The sequence below is a fragment of the Garra rufa genome, chromosome 1, assembly GCF_049309525.1.
Source record: "Garra rufa chromosome 1, GarRuf1.0, whole genome shotgun sequence".
In the NCBI taxonomy this organism is placed as follows: Eukaryota; Metazoa; Chordata; class Actinopteri; order Cypriniformes; family Cyprinidae; genus Garra; species Garra rufa.
This window is the reverse complement of record NC_133361.1, coordinates 26,612,721-26,634,032: the sequence shown is the minus strand read 5'-3', so window position 1 is coordinate 26,634,032 and position 21,312 is coordinate 26,612,721. Positions and strand designations below refer to the sequence as shown.

At 39.7% G+C, this 21,312-nt stretch overlaps 1 protein-coding gene across 6 annotated transcripts in view; it reads right to left on the bottom strand.

The window, feature by feature from the left end:
* Window positions 1–305: 305 nt before the first annotated feature.
* The window catches only part of camsap3 (calmodulin regulated spectrin-associated protein family, member 3), a 65,600-nt gene continuing 44,593 nt past the window's right edge, over window positions 306–21,312 (bottom strand). Inside the window, exons 3-18 of one of the 6 annotated variants that reach the window (XM_073838041.1) lie at window positions 12,439–12,579; window positions 11,430–11,516; window positions 11,155–11,187; window positions 9,816–9,954; window positions 9,596–9,735; window positions 8,676–8,769; window positions 8,495–8,540; window positions 7,863–7,927; window positions 7,608–7,680; window positions 5,512–7,519; window positions 5,305–5,429; window positions 4,679–4,962; window positions 4,494–4,587; window positions 4,296–4,408; window positions 2,703–2,821; window positions 306–2,555 (exon numbers count right to left, since the gene is read on the bottom strand). In XM_073838041.1, the coding sequence (XP_073694142.1) occupies window positions 2,253–2,555; window positions 2,703–2,821; window positions 4,296–4,408; window positions 4,494–4,587; window positions 4,679–4,962; window positions 5,305–5,429; window positions 5,512–7,519; window positions 7,608–7,680; window positions 7,863–7,927; window positions 8,495–8,540; window positions 8,676–8,769; window positions 9,596–9,735; window positions 9,816–9,954; window positions 11,155–11,187; window positions 11,430–11,516; window positions 12,439–12,579 (3,864 nt within the window). In that variant the 3' untranslated portion in view covers window positions 306–2,252. The remainder of the gene's footprint in view (window positions 2,556–2,702; window positions 2,822–4,295; window positions 4,409–4,493; window positions 4,588–4,678; window positions 4,963–5,304; window positions 5,430–5,511; window positions 7,520–7,607; window positions 7,681–7,862; window positions 7,928–8,494; window positions 8,541–8,675; window positions 8,770–9,595; window positions 9,736–9,815; window positions 9,955–11,154; window positions 11,188–11,429; window positions 11,517–12,438; window positions 12,580–21,312) is intronic. The other 5 variants (XM_073838056.1, XM_073838049.1, XM_073838064.1 and 2 more) reach the window with 5 other exon arrangements.

Here is a 21,312-nt window from a genome sequence, read left to right as displayed (position 1 = left end):
ACTTTTGGAAGTTCTATATGGAGAAACTCCTCAAAAAAAACAATTTCTTTATGACTGAAAAAAAGACATGAACATCTTGGATGACAAGGGGGTAAGCCTTTGTTTAACCATGGTATTTCAATCAATATGCCAGAAAACCATGATTACTACACTTTTACTACAGTAAAAACATGGGTAATTAAGTGGGAATAATGTGAATAAACCAAAAGAAAAAAAAATGAACATTCTTATAAAATGGCAACAAAAGCTGATACAATGTATATAACTTATAGAACTTAAGTAAAATCAGTGATGATGAGAAATAATTGGGATTATTTAAAAATGATTTTATTTTTCTAATCCTGTCACATGGGATTGATCCATAATCAAACAATTTGGGAGAAAACAAAACCTACCAACATGAACATGGAAACAGTAAAATAAAAATAAAAAACATTAATGTGCTTTCTGAAATGAACGCGTGAATCACCACATTTGCCAGAACATAAATAATAAAATCTGAAACTAAACAGAGAACTCTAGCTCATCCTTACCCAATAAATACACCTTAGGTGACCTAACATCCTACAAAATTGCACAGAATCCAGTTACATTAAACCATCATGTTTTACCCAACAGACAAACACATGCAACCTACACACAAATGCACATCTCCCATTCATTTGACACGGAAACTTATCATTCAACCATTTTACAAATGATTTTTTTTTTTTTTTTGCTCTTTACAAAAATATGTACATATCTTTATGGCAAATCTGTGAAGTACTTCATCTGATTCTCCAAAGACAGGAAAGGGTGGCCTGACTGAATCATCAGTTGGTTTAGTGCTTTGATGAAGAGAAACAGACTAAATGCCCCTTTTATACAAAAAGACAACGAATAAGGCCAAGTTAGACAGTTTGGAGACTACTCATAGATCATAGCAATAGAAACACATCTTAAGGCTGCAAACACCAGGGCTGCTTATCTGCCTTTCTTTACTTTTTTTTTAGTGTTTGTTTTATATCACTTTCTGTTGGCGTTCACTATTGGCATATCACTATGTGCTGCCGCATATCAAGTTGCAACGACTTGTTCACTCAGCTCTGGGTACATAAGTGAGAGTTGATATCAGGTTTGCGTTTATTGTTTCTCACCATCTGTCACATTCTGTCCCCGGTCCCGCTCACGTACTCATTCACACCAGCACATCCAGCAGCAGGGTAGCTTATTCATTGCTTACAAATCTCCACAATATACAAATCATTGTCAAAAATGAAAGAATCAGCAATAAACAGCATTCAAATATACAGTATATTAAATCAGCCTTGATTTGTTTTCCTTACATTATTTTTCCAGTTACAGCTAAAAGTAAAAAGACTTCCTTCATTTTTTCGAGTATCATTAATAGAAATCAACAGCATGTTCTGGCATATTTTCTCTTTTTCATTCATTCTTAATTAAAGCAAATGGGAAGGAAAAATATTTGAGTCTTAACATGCTCTCCTGAGGTCCAAAAGCTTGAATGATCCAGTTACGATTAGGTCCGAAGCATTAAGAAAACAAACTGACTTTAGAAAAGCCAAATGCCAAAGGACAGGGCGGTTTGATTAGAGAGCAAGACAGACTCGAAATGGACAGCAGCATGGGACTTTTCTCATCACATGATGTAAAGGAGAATGGCTGTGCCCTCTTGTGATACAATTCTACTTAAGACTGAGAAGCTGATGACGAGAAGCAGACGATAAGAAGGCCTGTGTTGGTTTGTGCCCTACATTCATCAAAGAGCAAAGATCCGATTTCATTTGGGGCATCCTTTACATGTCAACGGATCCAGTTCAGTAAGTAAAAGAGGGAAGGAGCTGGAAGATAGTAGCATTTCTGAGGATCTTCTCTTGTTTTTGGATGACATTCATTTTAATTGAAAGATGAGACTGGGAAGTTGCATCTTAAGTTTTAACATTATGTTTTGTACAATCTGAGAAAACCAATCAGGCTCTTTTCTTCGAAACATGACTTGAGTTACCCTAAGAAAATGGCAACGCAGATTTCTGAATAGATCTTTGTAACTTGACCTTTACTTACTGTCTACCACCCCATGGACCTCTGAGGGCACTTTATTATAGGATATTCTGTAAAAGGGCCTTGTTTTTTGTTAACCCCACCCTTTCTCCTGGCATGCACTCCACTGTGCCCCGCTACTCTGCCGGAGTGGGGACAGAATCCCAGGGTGATGTGGCCAGCTCAGGCATAGTTGGCATTTCCAGCAGGCTTTATTTTGGGGTCCCGAGCTTCTTTGGAGTTCCCGGGCGCTTGCGCTCCCAGAGGTGGTTGGGAATGGTAAAGGCATCCACACTCATGGACATGGTCTTGGACGGGATGACCGTGAACTGCTTGCGGTCAGAGCTGTACTTGTAGATCGACTCCACCATAGCGGGATTGATCACGCGTGGCCCGATACCTGTGAGCCGAACCATCTCCTCCGTCTCAGGGTTCATGGTGTAAACCGCTCGGAATTGACAGCTGGCGTCTCGGAAAAGTATGAGGAAATGGTTTGCAGAGCTTTTCTCCATTTCCTTTCGTAGACAAGAACAAAATACAAATGAGTGGAACAGACCATTACATCATGCATTCAAATGCCCCATGCAAATGTGTGTTGGCCATCTGCAGTGAGTCATGAAAGCCCAGAGTCTGCTAAAGAGGATGACTGATAGGTTACTCACCTCTACAATCTTGTTTTTCTGTGGTTCGTTGACCTTGCCTGCCAAGCAACAGCGAGAGATTGCATTACTGATAATGAACTTATTGGACTTGAAGCTTGGCTCCTTGTAGAGTTTCGGTCCTGAAACAAAAGTGCAAAAACATTGTTTAAAAAAAAAAAAAGTAAAGTAAGTAAGTTTTCATAATATGATCTAATGTAAGCAATCTTAAAACTGAAATGTGAGTCATAAGGGTCTATTTTGTGAAATCTGGAATCTGAGGGTGCGAAAAATTTTTTTTAAAATCCTTTAAAGTTGTCCAAATGAAGTTCTTAGCAATGCATATTACTAATCAAAAATTAAGTTTTGATATATTTTCAGTAGGAAATTTACTAAATATCTTCATGAAACAAGATCTTTACCTAAAGCGTTAGTTCACCCAAAAATGAAAATTAGCCCATTATTTACTCATCCTCTAGGCATCCTAGGTGTATATGACTTCCTTCTTTCAGACGAATCCAATCAGAGTTATATTAAAAATTATCCTGGCACTTCCAAGCTCTATCATGGCAATAGGCAGGTCTCCTGTAGTGAACTGATGCATTTTTGTAAGAAAAATATCCATATCTAAAAAGTAATAATCACTTTAATCTAGCTTGTGCTAACAGTTGTACACAGGAGTTGGATGACTTAATACATCGGCAGTGCACATGTGGCTGTGAGTCTCGTGAAAACCAACATTTGTTTACAGGGTGTAAAGGAACGTTTCCTTACTATAGCAAAGGAAATCCAGTCCCCTCTCGGGGTCATATCGAAATCCTGACAAGTTTCTTTACAAATCTTTGTTTTATACTTCTATTTCTTGACTGTTGTTTTGTCTTGGATTCTCCATGGCGCGTTCAAATTCGTCACGTCTGAGCGGCGTATGCGCAATGTCAACGTATTACGTCATCCGTCTAGAGTGACTTCCATTTACAACAGTTTGTGCAAGCTAGCTTAATGCTACAGGCCTTTATTCACCCTGTGTGAGTCAATTTTTACTAATGATTGATGCACTTTATTGGACTTCTTTTGGACTGATTTGTGGACTGATGAGGAGAAACACCCATCCATTGCCATGATAGATCTTGGAAGTGCCAGGATAATTTTTAAATATAACTCAGATTGGATTCATCTGAAAGACAGAAGTACACCTAGGATGCCTGGAGGGGGTGAGTAAATAATGGGCTAATTTTCATTTTTGTATGAAGCAACCCTTTAATATCCTAATGACTTTTGGCATAAAAGAAAAATCTATTATCTCTCTAAAATCTATCCAATGTATTTTTAGCTATTGCTACAAATATACCCGTGCTACTTGAGACTGGTTTTGTGGGCCAGGGCCACATATTGTGGTCTCATAATACGGCTTTAGTTTATTCAAGTCTATGAGACTTAGTCTCATCAAAAAGTCAGTATTTGCAATTTGATTTATCATCAAACTGTGTCCGATAAGTTGTTCACCAAATTTAATACAGAAGTTGATAAGGTTGTTGAAATACCTAACCTTAAAAATGAGAAAATGCTTTAGCAAGCAGCATTAACCAAACTGTAAATCATTTAATTTTTTGAGTTTACCAGTGTATTCTGGGATGGAGGCTGGGGATGAAATAGTAGATGCATTTTCCCAGTCACCATTCTGTGCAGCAAGTCGGCCTGGCGATAGCAATCTGGATGGTGAATGAGAACGACTGTGGGAAGGAATAAATGTTTAGAGATGAGGTCACAATAAGAAGCAGATGTTTTATCAGACAAACATATACAGATTAGATTTACCTTGGGGATTTTCTGACAGCAAGCGTCCCACTGTCATTGGCCACAGAGGACAGATTCATTGTTGAATGGGAGTAAACTTTATTAAGTCTAGAACCTGTGAGTCAAAAGAGTTGAGATATGACATGACTTTCTAACTATGATTATCACTGAAAAGGAAATAAGCTTCTGCATGGTCAATGACCTACCCATGAACCCTTTGGCAGGGCTGCGGGAGAGGTCGGAGTCATCTCTGAACACCGTTTTGGGCCTCTGCTTCTTGACACCTCTTACTGTCGTGGGTTTCTGGCGGAGAACTTTATCTAGGTCCTCCATTATTTTTAGCTGATGTCGCCGTTCATACTCTTGGCGAGTGAAGTCTCCACGCCGTTGAGGAGTGCCCTCTGGTGGAGGGGTGCGAGGAGGCGGAGGGGTAGAAGGAGTTTTGGGTCTCTCCTCTCCTCTCCGAGGCTCATCCACTGAAGATGATCTGCTGTTCCATTTATAGACAGAATTGATAAAGGCCACCATATTGCACTATATTAAGTTTAATATGAGTACATTAGATGCCATTTAGAAATTTGTGCTCCTGAGATGAATGAAGGTCTTATGGGTTTGGAACAACATAAGGATGAGTAATTAATGACTTTTCATTTTTGGGTGAACTATGCCTTTAGGGGACTTAAAGGGAACCACTTCAGCACTGTTTTCGGACTTATTCCACATACCTCTAAGACAGTAAAATTAGACATCTTCTCAAAAAGCCTAAACATTTGTGGCATTATTCATACTACACAAAGATGTCACTATCCAAAGCTTTGTTGGTAAGCCTTACCTTGCCTCCCTCTCTCTTTCTTGCTCCTGTTTTCGTCTCTTCATCTCCTCTGCTCTCTTCTGTTGCTTCTCAAGTAATGCAGCTCTTCTCTTCTCCATCTCATCCTCAGGTCGAGCTTCATCCTGCTAGAGATTATCAGACAGTTAAATAAAGGCTACACCTTTTATGCAAAATGTCTTCAAGTTTAGCAAGTGATTATCCCCTAACCTTGAAGAAGAATCCAACTCCACCCCTAGTTTCTGGCTCCGTTTGGTCGCTCATTGAATCTGAGAAGACATCCTGGCTCTGGTCAGCTTCTTCACCCTCTAATGCTTTGAGAGAGGACAGTGAGATCTCGATAAGGCTGTTGCGCTTGCCATTGAAACCTGCTGCAGGAACGTCACTCTCAAAGGAGCACTCGGAAGGAGCTCCTGAGCTGTTCCCACCCTGACGCTCCTTTCGGGGCAGAACCTGTGAAGGTCCGCTATCCAGTTCCATACTGAAGATCGTATGGTCCTCACTCGAGCCTGTGTCTGAGAAGTTGTCCTCTGGTCTAGCCAGGGACGAAGCTGAGCGGGACTCATTTTGACTAGAGGTACCGATATTGAAAGAGGATGTGTTCTGATCCCTGTATTGCCACGGGGACACTCTTCGCAAATGAGGAATGTTGTCCACATTTTGATGGGGAGTTATAACTCTTGTGGAAGCATGCGTCTTGTGCTCCGCAGGTCGAGGGTGGTGATGCAGTTTGGGGCTCTTTGGAGGTGCAGACTGTGCCCTACGGTGGGCCGCAGGGGATTTGGGGGGTGCGGTTTGACTTGTACTCTTGCGAGATGGGGAGGGAGAAGAGGAGGCAGAGGGCAGGTCCCGAGTGGACTCCCTTGACAAACGAGAAGGTGCAGTTGTTGAGGGTTTGGAGCTGGGTGGGATGACCCAAGCCTGGTTGTTAGGAGCTGCCTTCTTCTTCATCAACTGGTTCTGCTGCGCTGAGAGACGCTGCATATCACTTTGGAGAGAATTGAGAGCAGCACTTAGTTTAGACACAGCATTGTTGTAATCTCCCAGTGGGGCCGTGCCTTTTCCTCCAGGAACTCCTACTCCACCTGGATTGTCCTGTTGGACAGAGGGCTTGATATTAAACTCTTCTTCCACTGTATTCTCCTCTTTTTTCAACTGTTCCTCCTCCTGCTGCTCCTCCCTCTCCAAGCTTGCCAGTTTCTCCTCCAGCGCCAAACGGCTGAGGTCATCTTCTACTTGTCGTCCTTCCTCACCATCCCCATCCTCCTGCTCCTTCTTCAACTGTAGGAAGGCACTTTTCCCCAGCCGCTGCCTGTGTTTGGCAAAGATGGCTTCTATACGCTTCTTCTGAGCTTCAATGGCCTTCCGCTTCTCCTCCAGCCTCGCCCCCAGCTCTGACATTTCAGTGCTGAGAGCAGGACTCTTACTGGGACTCTCTTCTGATTTCTTGGCCCATGTAGTCATCTGTGGGGCCTGGGGTTCATTGGGTCGTACCTGCTCTGGAACAAGTTTCTTCTTCCGTTCAGCAAAATTGGTCATCCTAACACCGCTATCCGGTGTCTCTTCACCACCCGGTCGTGTCATGCGTGGACCCGAGGCGGGTGTGGCAGGGGTGGAGTGAGTTTTTGGAAGATCTTCTGAGGCATCTGAATCTACGCTTCCATCTCTTAATACGGAGTCGTCATCTCTGGATCCCTCTGAGGGGTGTCTGGTGCGGCTGTGCTCTGGTGGGACTCCTGAGGATCGGTGGTAGAGCATTCCTGAGCGGGATGGGGCTGAAGAGCTAAGAGTCACTGGACTGCCATTGAGTCTAGCATTTGCTGGATCATCTGGTGAATGAAGGTAGAAACCATCAGGTGCTCCATCTGGGTGTAGGCGAGGCTCCATTTTTTCTTCGCTGTGGATGATCTGCAGTGCCTCTTCAATGGTTGGTAGCTCTCCTGTTTCACTATCATCAACGCCATTCTCTTCAGCCAGCATTGGACGAGTTCGAGTGGCCCAGGAGGCTCTTTGAGGGCCATTAGGCCCGGGAGCCTTACTCAGCAAGTGGCTGAGGTCTTCCGGAGGCGTGTAGGGGACACGTGTCATGGATTGACCAGTGGGGTTAAGATTGTCTGAACTAACAGACCGCGTTATAACAGGATTCCCCATCACAATGTCCACATCACTGTCCAGTCCAAAAGGAATACTAAACGACACAGCAGAGGACAGGGGACGGCTGAAGAGCCGTCAAGAAAAAATATTAATTACTCTAAGAAAAGTATTAATAAGAAAATAAAAATTAATTGAACCCCGAGGCACCTTACCTAAGTGGTTTCTTAGTCCACGTCCGTCCTGCTGCCTCTACATGAGACATTGAGGTAGACTGAGTCAGAGATCCTGGTCATAGAGACAACACAAATACACACATGACTGGATGACACATACAACATGCAAACACATGTGACTGTTCCTTTATGAGAACAAAAATAAACACAGTGTGCACATACATTACAAATAACAGAACAAACATATAATGGCAAATGATGACTCAGGACAGAGTGACAGCATGTTTTCCTCACCTGTTGCTACAGTCACAGGGGAAGAGATGGGCAGAAAAGGCTTTTTGAAGATAGATGGAGAACCACTGGCACATAAAAGACAAGTAAATCATGTTAAGCTTCGGCCTTGATTTTATAAAGGTTCATTAAGGTGATCATTTACCATTTGTGCACTCTGTAATAGTTTATTAATTCAAATTATATATGTGACCCTGGACCGCGAAACCAGTAATAAAGGGTCAATTTTTTTAAAAATGATTTCGGAATAAATAAGCTTTCTATTGATGTATGGTTTGTTAGGGTAGGACAATATTTGGCAGAGATACAACTATTTGAAAAGCTAGAATCTGAGGGTGCAAAATAATCAAAATATTGAGAAAATTATATTAAAATGGTCCAAATGAAGTTCTTAGCGATGCATATTACAAATCAAAAAATATTTTTGATGTATTTATGTAGGAAATTTATACATGATCTTTACTTAACATCATAATGATTTTTGGCATAAAAGAAAAATTGATAAATTTTGAACCATACAATGTATTTTTGGCTATTGCTACAAATATACCTGCGCTACTTAAGACTGGTTGTGTGGTCCAGAGTCACATATATGACTTTTAGACAACCAAATGCTAAAATGTATTCTATTCTACCTGTTGCTGGACCCACTGTTCCCATTATTGGTCCTTCCAGATGTGTCTACAAGAATAAAACAGTACTTTATCTTACACATCCCTTTTTAACAGATTATCACTTAAGAAATCTAAAAAAGAACATACAAATTAATAAATCTACAGGAAAATGAAGCATTCATTTATCGAGACATACACTTACCAGTCAGATCAGAGTCCTGCAGGGGCTGAACAAACTCTGGCTTTGAGACCTCAAACCAATACAAGAGGTCTGCCAGAAAGCTCAGTATGTTTGTCTAAAAAGAGAGAAAAATACACTACATATAAAATACCACAGTATGTTCAATAGTACTGGATAATTATTACAAAAATCATAATGGTTGATTATTTCTATAGACAGTGCACAATTAAAATATTTATTTGCAAGATATTTCAATGATCCTAGCCCATTATAATCATCAGGATTTTTCTCTATATAGTGGACTTCAATGGGGATCAATGAGTTGAAGGTACAAATTGCAGCTTTAAAATGCCAACGTGCAAAGAAAGTCATAAACGGCCTTTACAAAAATAGGTAAAACAATCCAACGATGTTGAAGTTGGAGGAGAAAATTACGAAGTTTTTTGCCCTATCTTTCTGAACTGGAGTACACAGATGAAGAGCAATGCGTGACCTTTCCAACATGATTACGTAATGTATGAAGTCGTAAATGCGCATTGCAGAGCTAGTGCATGACTAGCATTTTTGTTTAAAAAATATATAGAAATTTTATATTTTTTTTAGAAAATAACCAATTGTTTTGCTAGATAAGACCCTTATTTCTCAGCTGGGATCATGTCGAGCCCTTTGAAGCTGCATTAAAATGGCAATTTGGAACTTCAACCATTGAAGTCCTGGAATGTTTTCCTCAAAAACCTTAAAGTCTTTTTGACTGAAGAAAGAAAAGCAAACATCTTGGATCTTGAAATTTGAATGAGTACATTTTATGTGTAAACTAAAATGTGTTAAAAGCATAGTTTCACATAACCAACCTAGTACATAACATGTTCTTGTTTTACTAACTGTACTACACTATACAGACTCCCTTTACTCTTCATATTTTAATTTATGTTTCTGTGTACCTTTAATTCTGCTGGGCTGTAGAGCAAATCCTCCAACACTAGATGGCAGCAGCTCTTCAAACAGCTGTCACAGAACTCTCGAATCAGCTGTAGGTTGTACAGGCTGTCAGCCACAGACATTGAGTCCTTCATACATACATCTAATTGGACAAAAAAAAATTAAATCAATTTCTTACTTATCCACAAAATGACACATTTCAAATTTGAGATGTGACCGTACCCTCTAATCTCAGTAGACCGGGACAGTAATGGTGAATAACAGCAGCAATAGCACATCCGTTTGAGAGATCCTTCACTTCATTCACCACAGGAAAAAAGGGTTTGAGCTTAGACTGCATCCTGTCCTTCCTGTACCGGATCTGAACAAGAAAAATACTTGGTTGAACTGCAGAATTGAATGAAGTGCTATATTGCTCGTTACTCAATATTGTTATTGTGAAAAGGTTAATTTTTCATTGACAGTGCATTTGTTAAACAGTGACAAGACACCATCACAAATTTGTTATCGATTTTGTGCAACTGCAAAAACAGAGATGGAATTATATCCATATCAAAATACAAACACTAAATGAAAAATGCATATAACAGACAACCAGAGACAGCAATAAATGTCACAAAACAGCCACAAAAACAAAAGAATCCATGCAAGCAATGCATGAAGACAAAATGCAGTAAAAGCGAGTGAGACATAAGTCGAGGAACAGCAAGGATATTGTTAACGGGAAGTGGGACAGCAAACACTCAAGAGACTTAGTCTTCAACAGGTCAGAGCAATGAACAGAGGCAGCTGTGTGAACAGCCAACACCTGATACATCAATAGAGACCTTTTCCATTTGATACACACAACATGCACTAGCAGATAAGTGCACTAATAACACAGACACACTATATTTACTTCACCACCATAGACTATGGTTTAATTTACATGCCATGTTTATTTTTGGCTTGTTTTTGTAATGCAAATATCGATGCAGGATGTTGAGAAAACTGACATTACCCCTTTAACCCAAGAAGTATTCTCAGAAAAAACTGATACTAAACGATACTGTCTTTGACTCCAAATTTGGTTCACCCAGAGGATATATCTAAATCTAAATCATGTCCCTCAAAAGATCCATGTAACTTTTAAATTCAGAATCTAAAGTGCCAAGGACTTGATGCAATGAAACTACATCTAAACTTCAACATTTCTCAAAAACAGCAGTGCAATGTTGAGGATACATAAGTGCCATGATAAGATACACAGGCTATAAACAAAAAGTTGCATCTTAACTTTTATTTACCATTACTGTGAACTCCACATTATTCTGTAGGTACTTTATATTGCAAGTCATTGTCATGTAATACATGCATAAGTCATAGTATGTCCATCTTATGAGGTTGGGGACCCTAAAATTGAGACATGATTTAGATTAATTACTCAAACAGGTCAAAGGAATCAAATGTCACCTATCTAACCTGTGCTGCCAGCAGGGGGCGAAAAGGGACAGCTTTATATGGGTTCAGGACAGGAAAATGGAGGAAAGAGGGTGGAATGGAAGACAAGAGAAAGACTTACAGGAACAAGTTTCCAGTACCAGCGGGTAGGACACTGTCAGAAAAGTGAAGGAAAATGAAAGGAGAAATAGGTAGAAGGGGAAGTGAGGAGGAGGAAGAGGACAGGATAGGTATTTAGACAGCAAAGTAGACCTTGAGGAAAAAGATAACGCTGCTAAGGAAATGAGTGACTGTTTGAGTAGAATTGTAGGGGTCAAGTTATCGTACACATGTGCCCTTTGAGCTTTTCGTGAGCAAGTCTGTATGCATGTTTGTTTGTTTATGAGTGTTTCTTACCGAAGGTTGAACAGGCTGTGGTTCAGTACTAGGCTGAGACGCGTCATTTTGTGTACCTTCTGTTTGTTCCTTCAGTTTTTGATTCAGCTAAACAAAAGGAAAAACACAAAACACCTTATGACAATGACATCAAAAGTAAAAATCAAAGTAGTCTACGTGACTTTTTAGTTTAAGACCACACCCATAGTGTCTTTTGTGAAGGTGTTCCACAGGGTTCTATTTTAGGGCCAGTAATATTGCATACTAGAGGTTGTTCCACAGGGTTCTATTTTAGGGCCAGTAATATTGTATTCTAGAGGTTGTTCCACAGGGTTCTGTTTTAGGGCCAGTACTATTGTATATTAACTGATGTTCCACAGGGTTCTATTTTGGGGCCAGTAAAATTGTATATTAGTGGATATTCAACAGGCCTCTATTTCAGGACCAGTAAATGTATATTAGAGGTTGTTCTACAGAGTTCTATCTACATGGTTCTATTTTAAGGCCAGTGATATTGTATAGTAGAGGTTAGTTAGTACATGTAAAAAGGGAAGTGTAAGGTATAGTTCACCCAAGAATGATAATTATGCAGTCATCTTCATGTTGTTCCAAGCTTGTTTGACTTTCTTTCCTCAATAGAACACACAGAATATTCGAAAGTACTTTCTCATTCAATTAAAGTGAATTAGGAAAGAGCCCTCAAGCTCCAAAAAGGGATTATAAAAGTAGCCCATATGACTATGTTCTAAGTTTTCTAAAGCAATGTGTTAGCTTTGTGAGAAACAGACTGATATTTTAAGTCACTATTCATAGATAGTGTTTCCCACCATAAAAATATTTGAAATTGCAGATTATACAGGTTTGGAACAACATGACAGTGAGTAAACAATGTAGTGAATTATTACAGGTTTTTACTACTCTTTTAAACATTGTAAATTAAAGTTCTAGTTTGATTTATGGGTTATGACAGTTTATAAGACTTGTTTGAGTTCCAAGAAACTGTGTTGCTTAAGTTATTTACAAGACTCACCGTGTTCACCCAGTAAAGCAGGGCTCTCTCCCAGGTTGCATCTGTACCAAGCAGCTCTGATCCGACACTCGCCAAGACTGTGCTCACCGTCTCCATAGCACCCACTGCCATTAAGGCATCTATCAACTCCAAGTGGGCACTCTGTACCAATCAGAGGAAACAAACAGGACTGTCAAGAGCATGGAGAAAACCCAGCTGTCATTCGAACACTGACCTAATGCACCTAATCTAATAATGCCGTCTAGTAACATTCAGAACAGCATCAGAAAGCAAGGCCTTTCTAATACCACAAGACTGAAGAGTCTTTATTGAAGAGATAAGATAAACCTTTGGTTTTCTGTATAAGTGTGTGTGACATTGCAAGTGATACAGTATACAGAATGAAATGACTCAGAGCAAAGGAAAAATAATGTGCCATGATTTACATGCATTGTTTTTCTGCGTAATGCATCCTTGCAGCAGCAAGAAAAGAATCAATATTCAATACTGACTTGCTGCTTCCTTTCTCTTTTTAAGTGTTGCAGAAATATTGTTCCCCTCCCTCCTCTTCTCTCTCTCTCTCTCTCTCTCTCTCTCTCTATGATATATTGCAGTATGACTCATGTGTGACAGACTCCAGGATACAGGGCAGCGCTGCAGAACAGCTCAATGGAGACTGCAATTCCAAACCCCCAGCATTCCACATCTGTGTTGCAGTAATCATGTGTTTGTGTGCGTGTTAGGGTTACTGAGCACATCAGATACCCAATATGAGTGTGCAAAGAATACAAGGAAATACAAGGTATTTTGGTACCAAATTGTTGTTAAATGTCAACTGTAATTCCATCAAAATGTACAACTATTTGAAACTAGCAAACACAGTTAGTTGTGTCAAATATAAATGTTAACTAATAACCAAAATTAACACATAAAAAAAAGTGTTCATTTGCATATCCGTTTTTCCGGTGGTAGCTAATTTGCATCAAGAATTTTGACACTGTTATTGGTATCGACAACTGATGTTTTGGTATTGTTTTTTGCCAGTAATCACAAACCCATCTTTCTTATCCAATAACATAATCATCCCAGAGGTTGCAAGAGAAACGATAACCTACAGCGGACACAGATCCTCAAAGTCCATTACAGTGATGCCGCTCACACCCAAGCCCATTAAAAACAACCCAACCACATTATCAGCTGAGTCACGGAGAGCACCTTAGCTGAGATAAGAGGGTTAAGCCATTAACTTCATTCTGCACTTCAACAGGGGGACATTTACTACCTACTGCCCAAACCACCGAGAGTGTCAGTGTAGTCAACAGCAATTCACATCACAACAGCATGAGAGTAGTGTGGGTCATATTGTATGTAATAATAATAAATGCAAAGTATTAAAAAAATGCATGCTCAATTTAATAAAAAATACAGCAACTTTTTTGCATTACAGTGAAAATATTAAATCTTAAAGGTATGCGTGGTACTCTCATATATGCACATTGAAGACTGACATTGGAGAGAAGAAATTGTTGAATAAAGTCATTATTTTTGTTTTTTTGCACATAAAAATAAGATTTTGGATAAAAATATGACCCACACCATGTAACACTCACTCAGACAATCACAATGGGAACACAATGTCACTAGAGTGGTTCTCAAGGGGACGTTCGTCCCAATATGAGGGTAAACGCTCCTTCCACAGTCAAAATCAGCCAGAGAGGGTTGAGTTTTTACAGAAGAGAAAGGGCATTTTTCAAGGACAAAACTAACAGATTTGCTTTTGGTTTATGACTTGGACAAACATGGCCAAAGACAATCATTCACTGTCAGCTGGAGCAATGCCAGACATTTTCAGAGGGGTTCTTTTCATGTTTTTTAAGACAAAAACAAAAGACTTGGACAAAAATCAACAGAACATACGATGGCTCCCTGTAATGTTGTCCACTGTTTGTTTGTAAACCTAAATGTCCTCAAATTAATGTCTTCGCCACCTTTTTCCTGCATTGGCCACACTCAACCTGCTATAATCATTAACTCTCAAACAGTCAAACAGGTCAGAGGAACATATTCCCTTCTGTGGCCCGCCTCTCTACCACACACGGCTAATGCTAATCTGTCCCAACCAGTGTCTGCCCCCTTACACGCAATAAATGCAGCTTTCATCCTTTGCAAGCACGCATTAATGCGTTTATCCTGTCCAGTACAGTGACACACTTGAACGGCGGTGTCTTTCAGAGCGTGAACTGAAGTGCTGACCTCTGCAGAGCACCGAGGGAGGAGGAGCTCTGTCAGAATGCATTTGTACCTCAGCTTCCAGTGACTGGCTCAGCCAGGGGGCCCGTGTTTGTGAGGATAAGCCACAGTGGGAGGGTTTCAGCCGATCTCTGTGCCGCGTTAAGAACAGATGTTCTGGTGCACAGCGAAACGGGACGTTAACGGAAGTGTCGAATTTAGTGGTGAATAAAAGTGTCAGAGATAATTCTGAAACGTATAAATTAGCAACAGCGTGGTCGAGGACACATCAAGCAATGCGAAACAGATGCCCATGAACTTTTGTTAAAAGGGAACCCTGGGTATTAAGACTTGTATTGTATTGCTTAATATAATGCAAATTATGTTATATATGCTCTTACTGAATTATGTAGAAAACCCATATGATGACCACAGCTATTGTAAGAGCTTACTTGTGGCAATAGATATAGTGTAGACCAAAACCAAATGCTGTACCATAGTTTTTTTCCACCACAAGAAGTCTAAACACAGCCGAATATTAAGTGAAATCTATGCCAAGAAACACTTTCCGTGGCTGCAGCATCATGACAAGCGTCGCATGTTTACATCCTGCCAGGATGGCATCTAGCATATCTTGTCTCTGCCATTTATAAGCTCTTTCAGTAGCCATGGTCTACTAAAAGCCTCAAAGGCATCAGGGCTGAAGTGGAGAGAACAAAGATGCGTTTTTGTTTTGTTTTTTGCATTAAAGTGAAAATAAATCTTAAAAGCACATTTCGTGGTATTCTCGTGAACGCATATTGAAACTAACACGGAAGAGAAGAAATTGTTGAATCAAGTCTTTACTTTAGTTTTTTGCGTACAAAAAGTATAATCGTAGGCTTAAACCAAATGCCGTACCATCGTTTTTCCCCTCAAGGAGTCTAAACACACTAGGGATGGCGAAAACTAAAAAATTCCTTGACCGACCACCGAGCCTCATTAGCCGGTTGAAACCGGTTAACTGATTAGTTTAAAATACGGTACGCTATTTGAAATAACAGCCATTTCGAGCCGCGCCTGCAATTTCGCAACTCTGTCGCATCTCTCTGTCGCTCTGCCTCCCGCACACACACACACACACACACACACACACACACACACACACACACACACTGCCACTCCAACACAGTATCACCCCAAGTTGTCACATATTGACGTTTGGTCAGGACCCTTTGGCGTCGCATTTTGACGCACAGGGTACCCCTTCAGCGTCATTTTTGGACGTGCAGGGTCCTCCACTGCTTTAAATAAGAAACCCTTGGCGCAAGCCACTCACGTCACTTTTTTAAAATCCCCTACAGCGCGAAACATGAGTCCCGCAAACGCGGCGCCGAAGAGCTTGTTGTATGTAATCGTAGGACAAATGGCTCCTTAGTAGGGCTGGGCAAAAAATCGATTTAATCGATTTATCGATTTTGTAGTTTAAAACGATTTTTATTTTGCAAACTCGAGTTTTTTGCCACAATAGTTTTTTCGGACTTTTCCGCGTTTCGTCCTTGTGCGCTACCGTAGCGCGATATGAGCCAGCCCCCGCCCCGCGTAACACAGTCAAATCAACATGGCAGCATGTAGAAGAGAACTACTTCCAAAGAAATGCACAGGTAATTCCGTAATTTGGAACTGGTTTGGTTTTGATGCAGCAGACAAAACACAGACGAAGCCTTACTGCAAAATATGTTTCAAGGCTGTTGCTACTGGAAGCAGCAGTACAACAAATCTTTTCCAGCACCTGAGGAATAATTATCCCGAAGAATGGGAGAAGTGCAGCCGGCTCCGTAGCGAAAACGGCTCCTCTAGCACAGCGGTTCACAACCGGGGGGTCTCGAGATATCTTAAAATTAATGTAAATACTATCCTATAATTGTTTAATTTCATTATTAATGCGCTAAATGACAATAATAAAAGCACAGCCTCTCTCGTGTTCTGTAATTGATTGCTTCAGACTCGGCGCAACAAGCCTCATCGCACTGTTAAATACAGACTGAATGGCGGCTCAAAACTTCCAAATGCTGTACGCAAACTAATGTTACATCTCTCGGCTGCATGCATGAAGCAAACCGTCGTAAAGGTAAAAGGTAAAAACGATTAGTGTCATAATAACGAACTTGCGCGTGCCTAATGTCTCGTGTAAATCAGAGTCGTGCATGAGACACGCATAAGTCCGCTATTTATTCACAAACTATGCGCGCTCTCGGGGCTCTGAATGATCCCTATCGTTGTATCGTATTTTTGCGTGAAATTACAAACATTTGCCTAGTTGTCCAAATCAATGTGAGTGTTTTATAATGGATGCTCACCCATAGAAGAGGAGTAAGACTCGGTGTTTACGAGCATCAGGCGCGCACTGACAGAGTTCACTGATCCCGTCTTGGTCGAACCTTCACATCGATGTTTCAACAGATTTAGAATGTATTTGCTGTAGTTTGAATTCGTGTATTATTTCTTTAATAGATACAAACAGTAGCTATTCAGTCAGTCAAGTTCAAAGGGATAGGTTTAGTGGTCTTTTGTTATCTCCCTGTTGTAGAGCAGGTCCACTTATTTAAGAAAAAGTACTCTTAAGTTGTAAAGAATGTCTGAAGTAAAATCATTTTAAAAGTTAGAATTGAGCAGAGGTTTTCTTTAAAGATAAGGTATATTTGAAGTTTTAATTAAAATTTTATTTGAATTTTGAGTTTTTTTATAACATGCAGTAGAAGAATAATTAAGGCAAAACAAATGTTTTGGTTAATAAAGTTTTAAAAATGAATTATTTTTTCTTTACTGTGGAAGTACAGTATAAGATGACATGTCAGGCATGGGGGGGCCTTGCAAAATTGGCCAGAAAAGGAGGGAGGCCCCGGAGTAAAAAAGGTTAAGAACCCCTGCTCTAGCACACCTGCTAAAAGGCAAACTACACCTCCTGAGAGTTTTACAAACTGTGTGCCTTATTATAAGAACGGAGCGCGATGGAAAGCGATTACAGAGGCGATCACGTTTTATATTGCCACAGACATGCTGCCAATTGATTCTGTCGAAAAGCGAGGCTTTAATCACATATGCTGAAAGTATTAGATGTGAGGTACGTATATTCACACTATACTGAGAAGAGTTTATTTTTTTTAATTGTAATGTTATGTTACAAAATTTGTAATTATCTGATTTCTTGAACATAAAATTTAAGCTACTGTGAAGTTGTTGCACTTTTGCTTAAACCTGGGTTAAAGCTTGAAATTGTTGAATGACAGAGCCTCATTTACTTTTTGTTTTGGGATTCTATGCATTTTAACTCTTGAGGACAATCATAGCAATAAAGTTGCACTTTTGACACTATATCTGATGTCTGCAGTATTTTTTAAGTGCATTGGAAAAAAAAATCGAAAAATCGAATCGAAACTCGAATTTCTCTTTAAAAATCGAAGATTTTTTTTTTAGGCAAAATCGCCCAGCCCTACTCCTTAGTTTCAAATGGTTTGGGTACAAGGTGATCGCTTTGAAAATAAAGGCATTTGTCTAGGTTAGAAGCTCATTTGAAACATTGCCACGGCTCATTTAAGAAAATGACAGCTCCGAAGAGACGCCACTTTAGTTGAGGTAGTGCTAACCATAATAAAGAAAGATGATGATCATCATCACCTTATCGGTTACCACTGAAATGTAGATGTAATGTATTTCCAAATCTAAGCCCATCTTATGCGGAATGTTGCCTAATAGACTGCAACATGATAAAACCAATGGATAAAACAGGCACCTTCAGAATGCGTAAAAGACACACCGGCACTTTTTTTTTTACCGACTACCGACAACTTTGACCGGTTAACGTTGATACGGTCAACCACCGGTCAAACGGTCATCGGTTAACATCCCTAAAACACACTAGAATATCATGTGAAATCTGTGCTGAGAAACTCCTTCAGTGGCTGCTGCGTCATGACAAGCATTGCATGTTCCCACCAGAATGGCATCTAGCGTTTCTTTACCTGCCGTTTGTAAGCTCTTTCAGTTGCTGTGGTCTACTAAAAGCCTCAAAGGAATCAGGGCTAAAGTGATGAGAACTAAGACGCAGGTCTTTAGGAAGTTTTATTCAACCACTGACATCTTCCCTTTCTTTTCTCCTCTTCTTATCACTAGGAAAGCGGTGAAGACTTACATCGCTTGTTGCCCTTCAACTGAAAATTACAACCAAAAGCCACACAAAGTGGCATCGTATCAGTATTTTATTTTCGGAGTTGTGTTGAGGTAAAAATAGCAACAAGTAGCACCAGTAGCTCACCAAGCAACCATTTCACTTCAGCGAAACAATAGTCCAAAATATGCATGACATGATGTGGATTTTTTAAAAGGGATAGTTCACCCAAAAACGAAATTTTGATGTTTATCTGCTTACCCCCAGGGTATCCAAGATGTAGGTGACTTTGCTTCTTCAGTCAGTCCCTCCAGAAAAACGCGATTATGCGATCGCATGATTCCATGCATAATCAGCCAAAGTCCGCATATTTATGCGGGGGACGCATTTTTTCAAATACGCCGCACTTTCGCCGCATAAATTGCAGATTTCCGCGCGCAAAATATGCGGGCTTGCATGATTTCATAATCCCATTTCCGTTTGGGTCTTTGTCTTCGTTCTTTCGAGTACTATTGTGGTCGCGCGTTGCCGCGACGTTCTGTCTTGCCTCACTTCATTTTCGCCTGTCTGACCAGTCCACATCAAGTGAACTGGACATCGGGAGATTGTGGACCCGAATATTAATCCGTGTGGCCGTTTGGCCATCCCCGCACTGTTTCAACTGGAGGACTGTGTTTGTGGGGTTCGTATGGTACCATTAGATTGTTGTGTGGATGAAATTATAAGTTGATGTGAGTGGTTTGAGTGTGGTCTGTTTATTGTTGGAAGCGTGTGCGAGTGTGTATATGTACGAGTGTGTGAGCGTGAGAAATCGGTACTAAGGGTTGTGAGTTTGCGTGATCTTATGGAGTAAATTTTGTTTTGTGTATATTGTTGATGGACCAGGTGTAATGTGATTGCATCTGTTATTTTGTTGCTTTTCTATTTTTGTTGATCAATTTTTCTTTTTTTTTTTGTGTTTATTGATTTGATTTGATTTGATTTATGGTCATTTGATTTTGTTTTTTTTTTGTTTTTCGTGTTTAGTTGATTTTGACTTATGACTATTTGATTGTATTCTTTTTTTGTGTGTGTGTTTATTGATTTGTGTCAATTTGATGTTGATTTTGTTAATTTTGTTGGACGGGCTAAGGAGTGCTGACCACTCTAGATCCATGTTAATGGGTTCACTGAGTGATTTTGTTCTTCTGATTTTTACACGTGTCATCTGAATACACGTGTGTTTGTGGTGAAATGAGTACATTAGTGTATGTTTGAAGTGCGTAGTGAAGTGGAATTAGGGTAGGTTGGTTATTTCTCCTTGCCATCTGATGTGTTACTTTTGATTTGTCTAATTTGTTTATTTTTTTGTTTTGATTTGAAAGCCATATTAACCCCTTGTGTCCTAAATTGTGTCTGTGTGTTTAGCTTTTATCCCAGTAATAATAAAATATTGTATCTTTTTTTCTATATTCACGTCTCTGCTCTATTCTTGTGGGAACAGACCTGGGTGTCTTTGACCATTATTTCCCTGGGAGAGATTCCCAGGGTGGAGTAGTCGATGTTATAATTATAATTGAGTCCAGAATAACGAAATTCACTCCTTACGGTGCTACATCTGGCAATAAGGGTGTTGGGGGAATCAATTTTTTCTCTCTTTTTCACCAAACCGCAGTTTTTGCAAGTTCCCGCAATTTCATCGCATAAAATTGCATAAATATCCCGCATATTCAATCGCATTTTTTAAGAAAACGTGCCGCATAATCAAGGATTTTTGCCCGCAACAATCACAAAAAAACGCCGCGTTTTTCTGGAGGGACTGTTCAGTAGAACACAAACAAAGACTTTTTAATCCGTTGTAGTCTGTCAGTCATATAATGGCAGTCAATGGTATCCACGGCTTTGAGGCTCAAAAAAAAAAAAAAACCATACACAGACAAAACCCAAATTTAACCCTGCAGCTCATGATGATACAGGGCTTAACTAGGGATGGCTCGATACCACAATTTTGACTTCGGTACGATACTAGGATCTAATACCTCGGTATCGATACCAAATCGATACCATAGGTAAAAAAAAAAAAAAAAAAAAAAAAGGAAACAGGCAAATAGGTGAATTGAAAACTCTATGAACAACTGTGCAAAGAAATTGTTACAAAAAAATAAAAACTACAATTTTGATTTTAGAAGAAACAAAACTGAAGAGATCTAATTAAAATAAAGTAATCTCTTAATATATGTTACCCTGGACCACAAAACGCTGGGGTATATTTGTAGCAATAGCCAAAAATACATGGTATGGGTCAAAATTATTGATTTTTCTTTTATGCCAAAACTCATCAGGAAATTAAGTAAAGATCATGTTCTATTAAGATTTTTTGTAAAATTCCTACTGTAAATATATCAAAATGTAATTTTTGATTAGTAATATGCATTGTTAAGAACTTCATTTGGACAACTTTAAAGGTGATTTTCTCAGTATTTTGATTTTTTTGCACCCTCAGATTTCAGATTTTCAAATAGATGTATCTCGGCCAAATA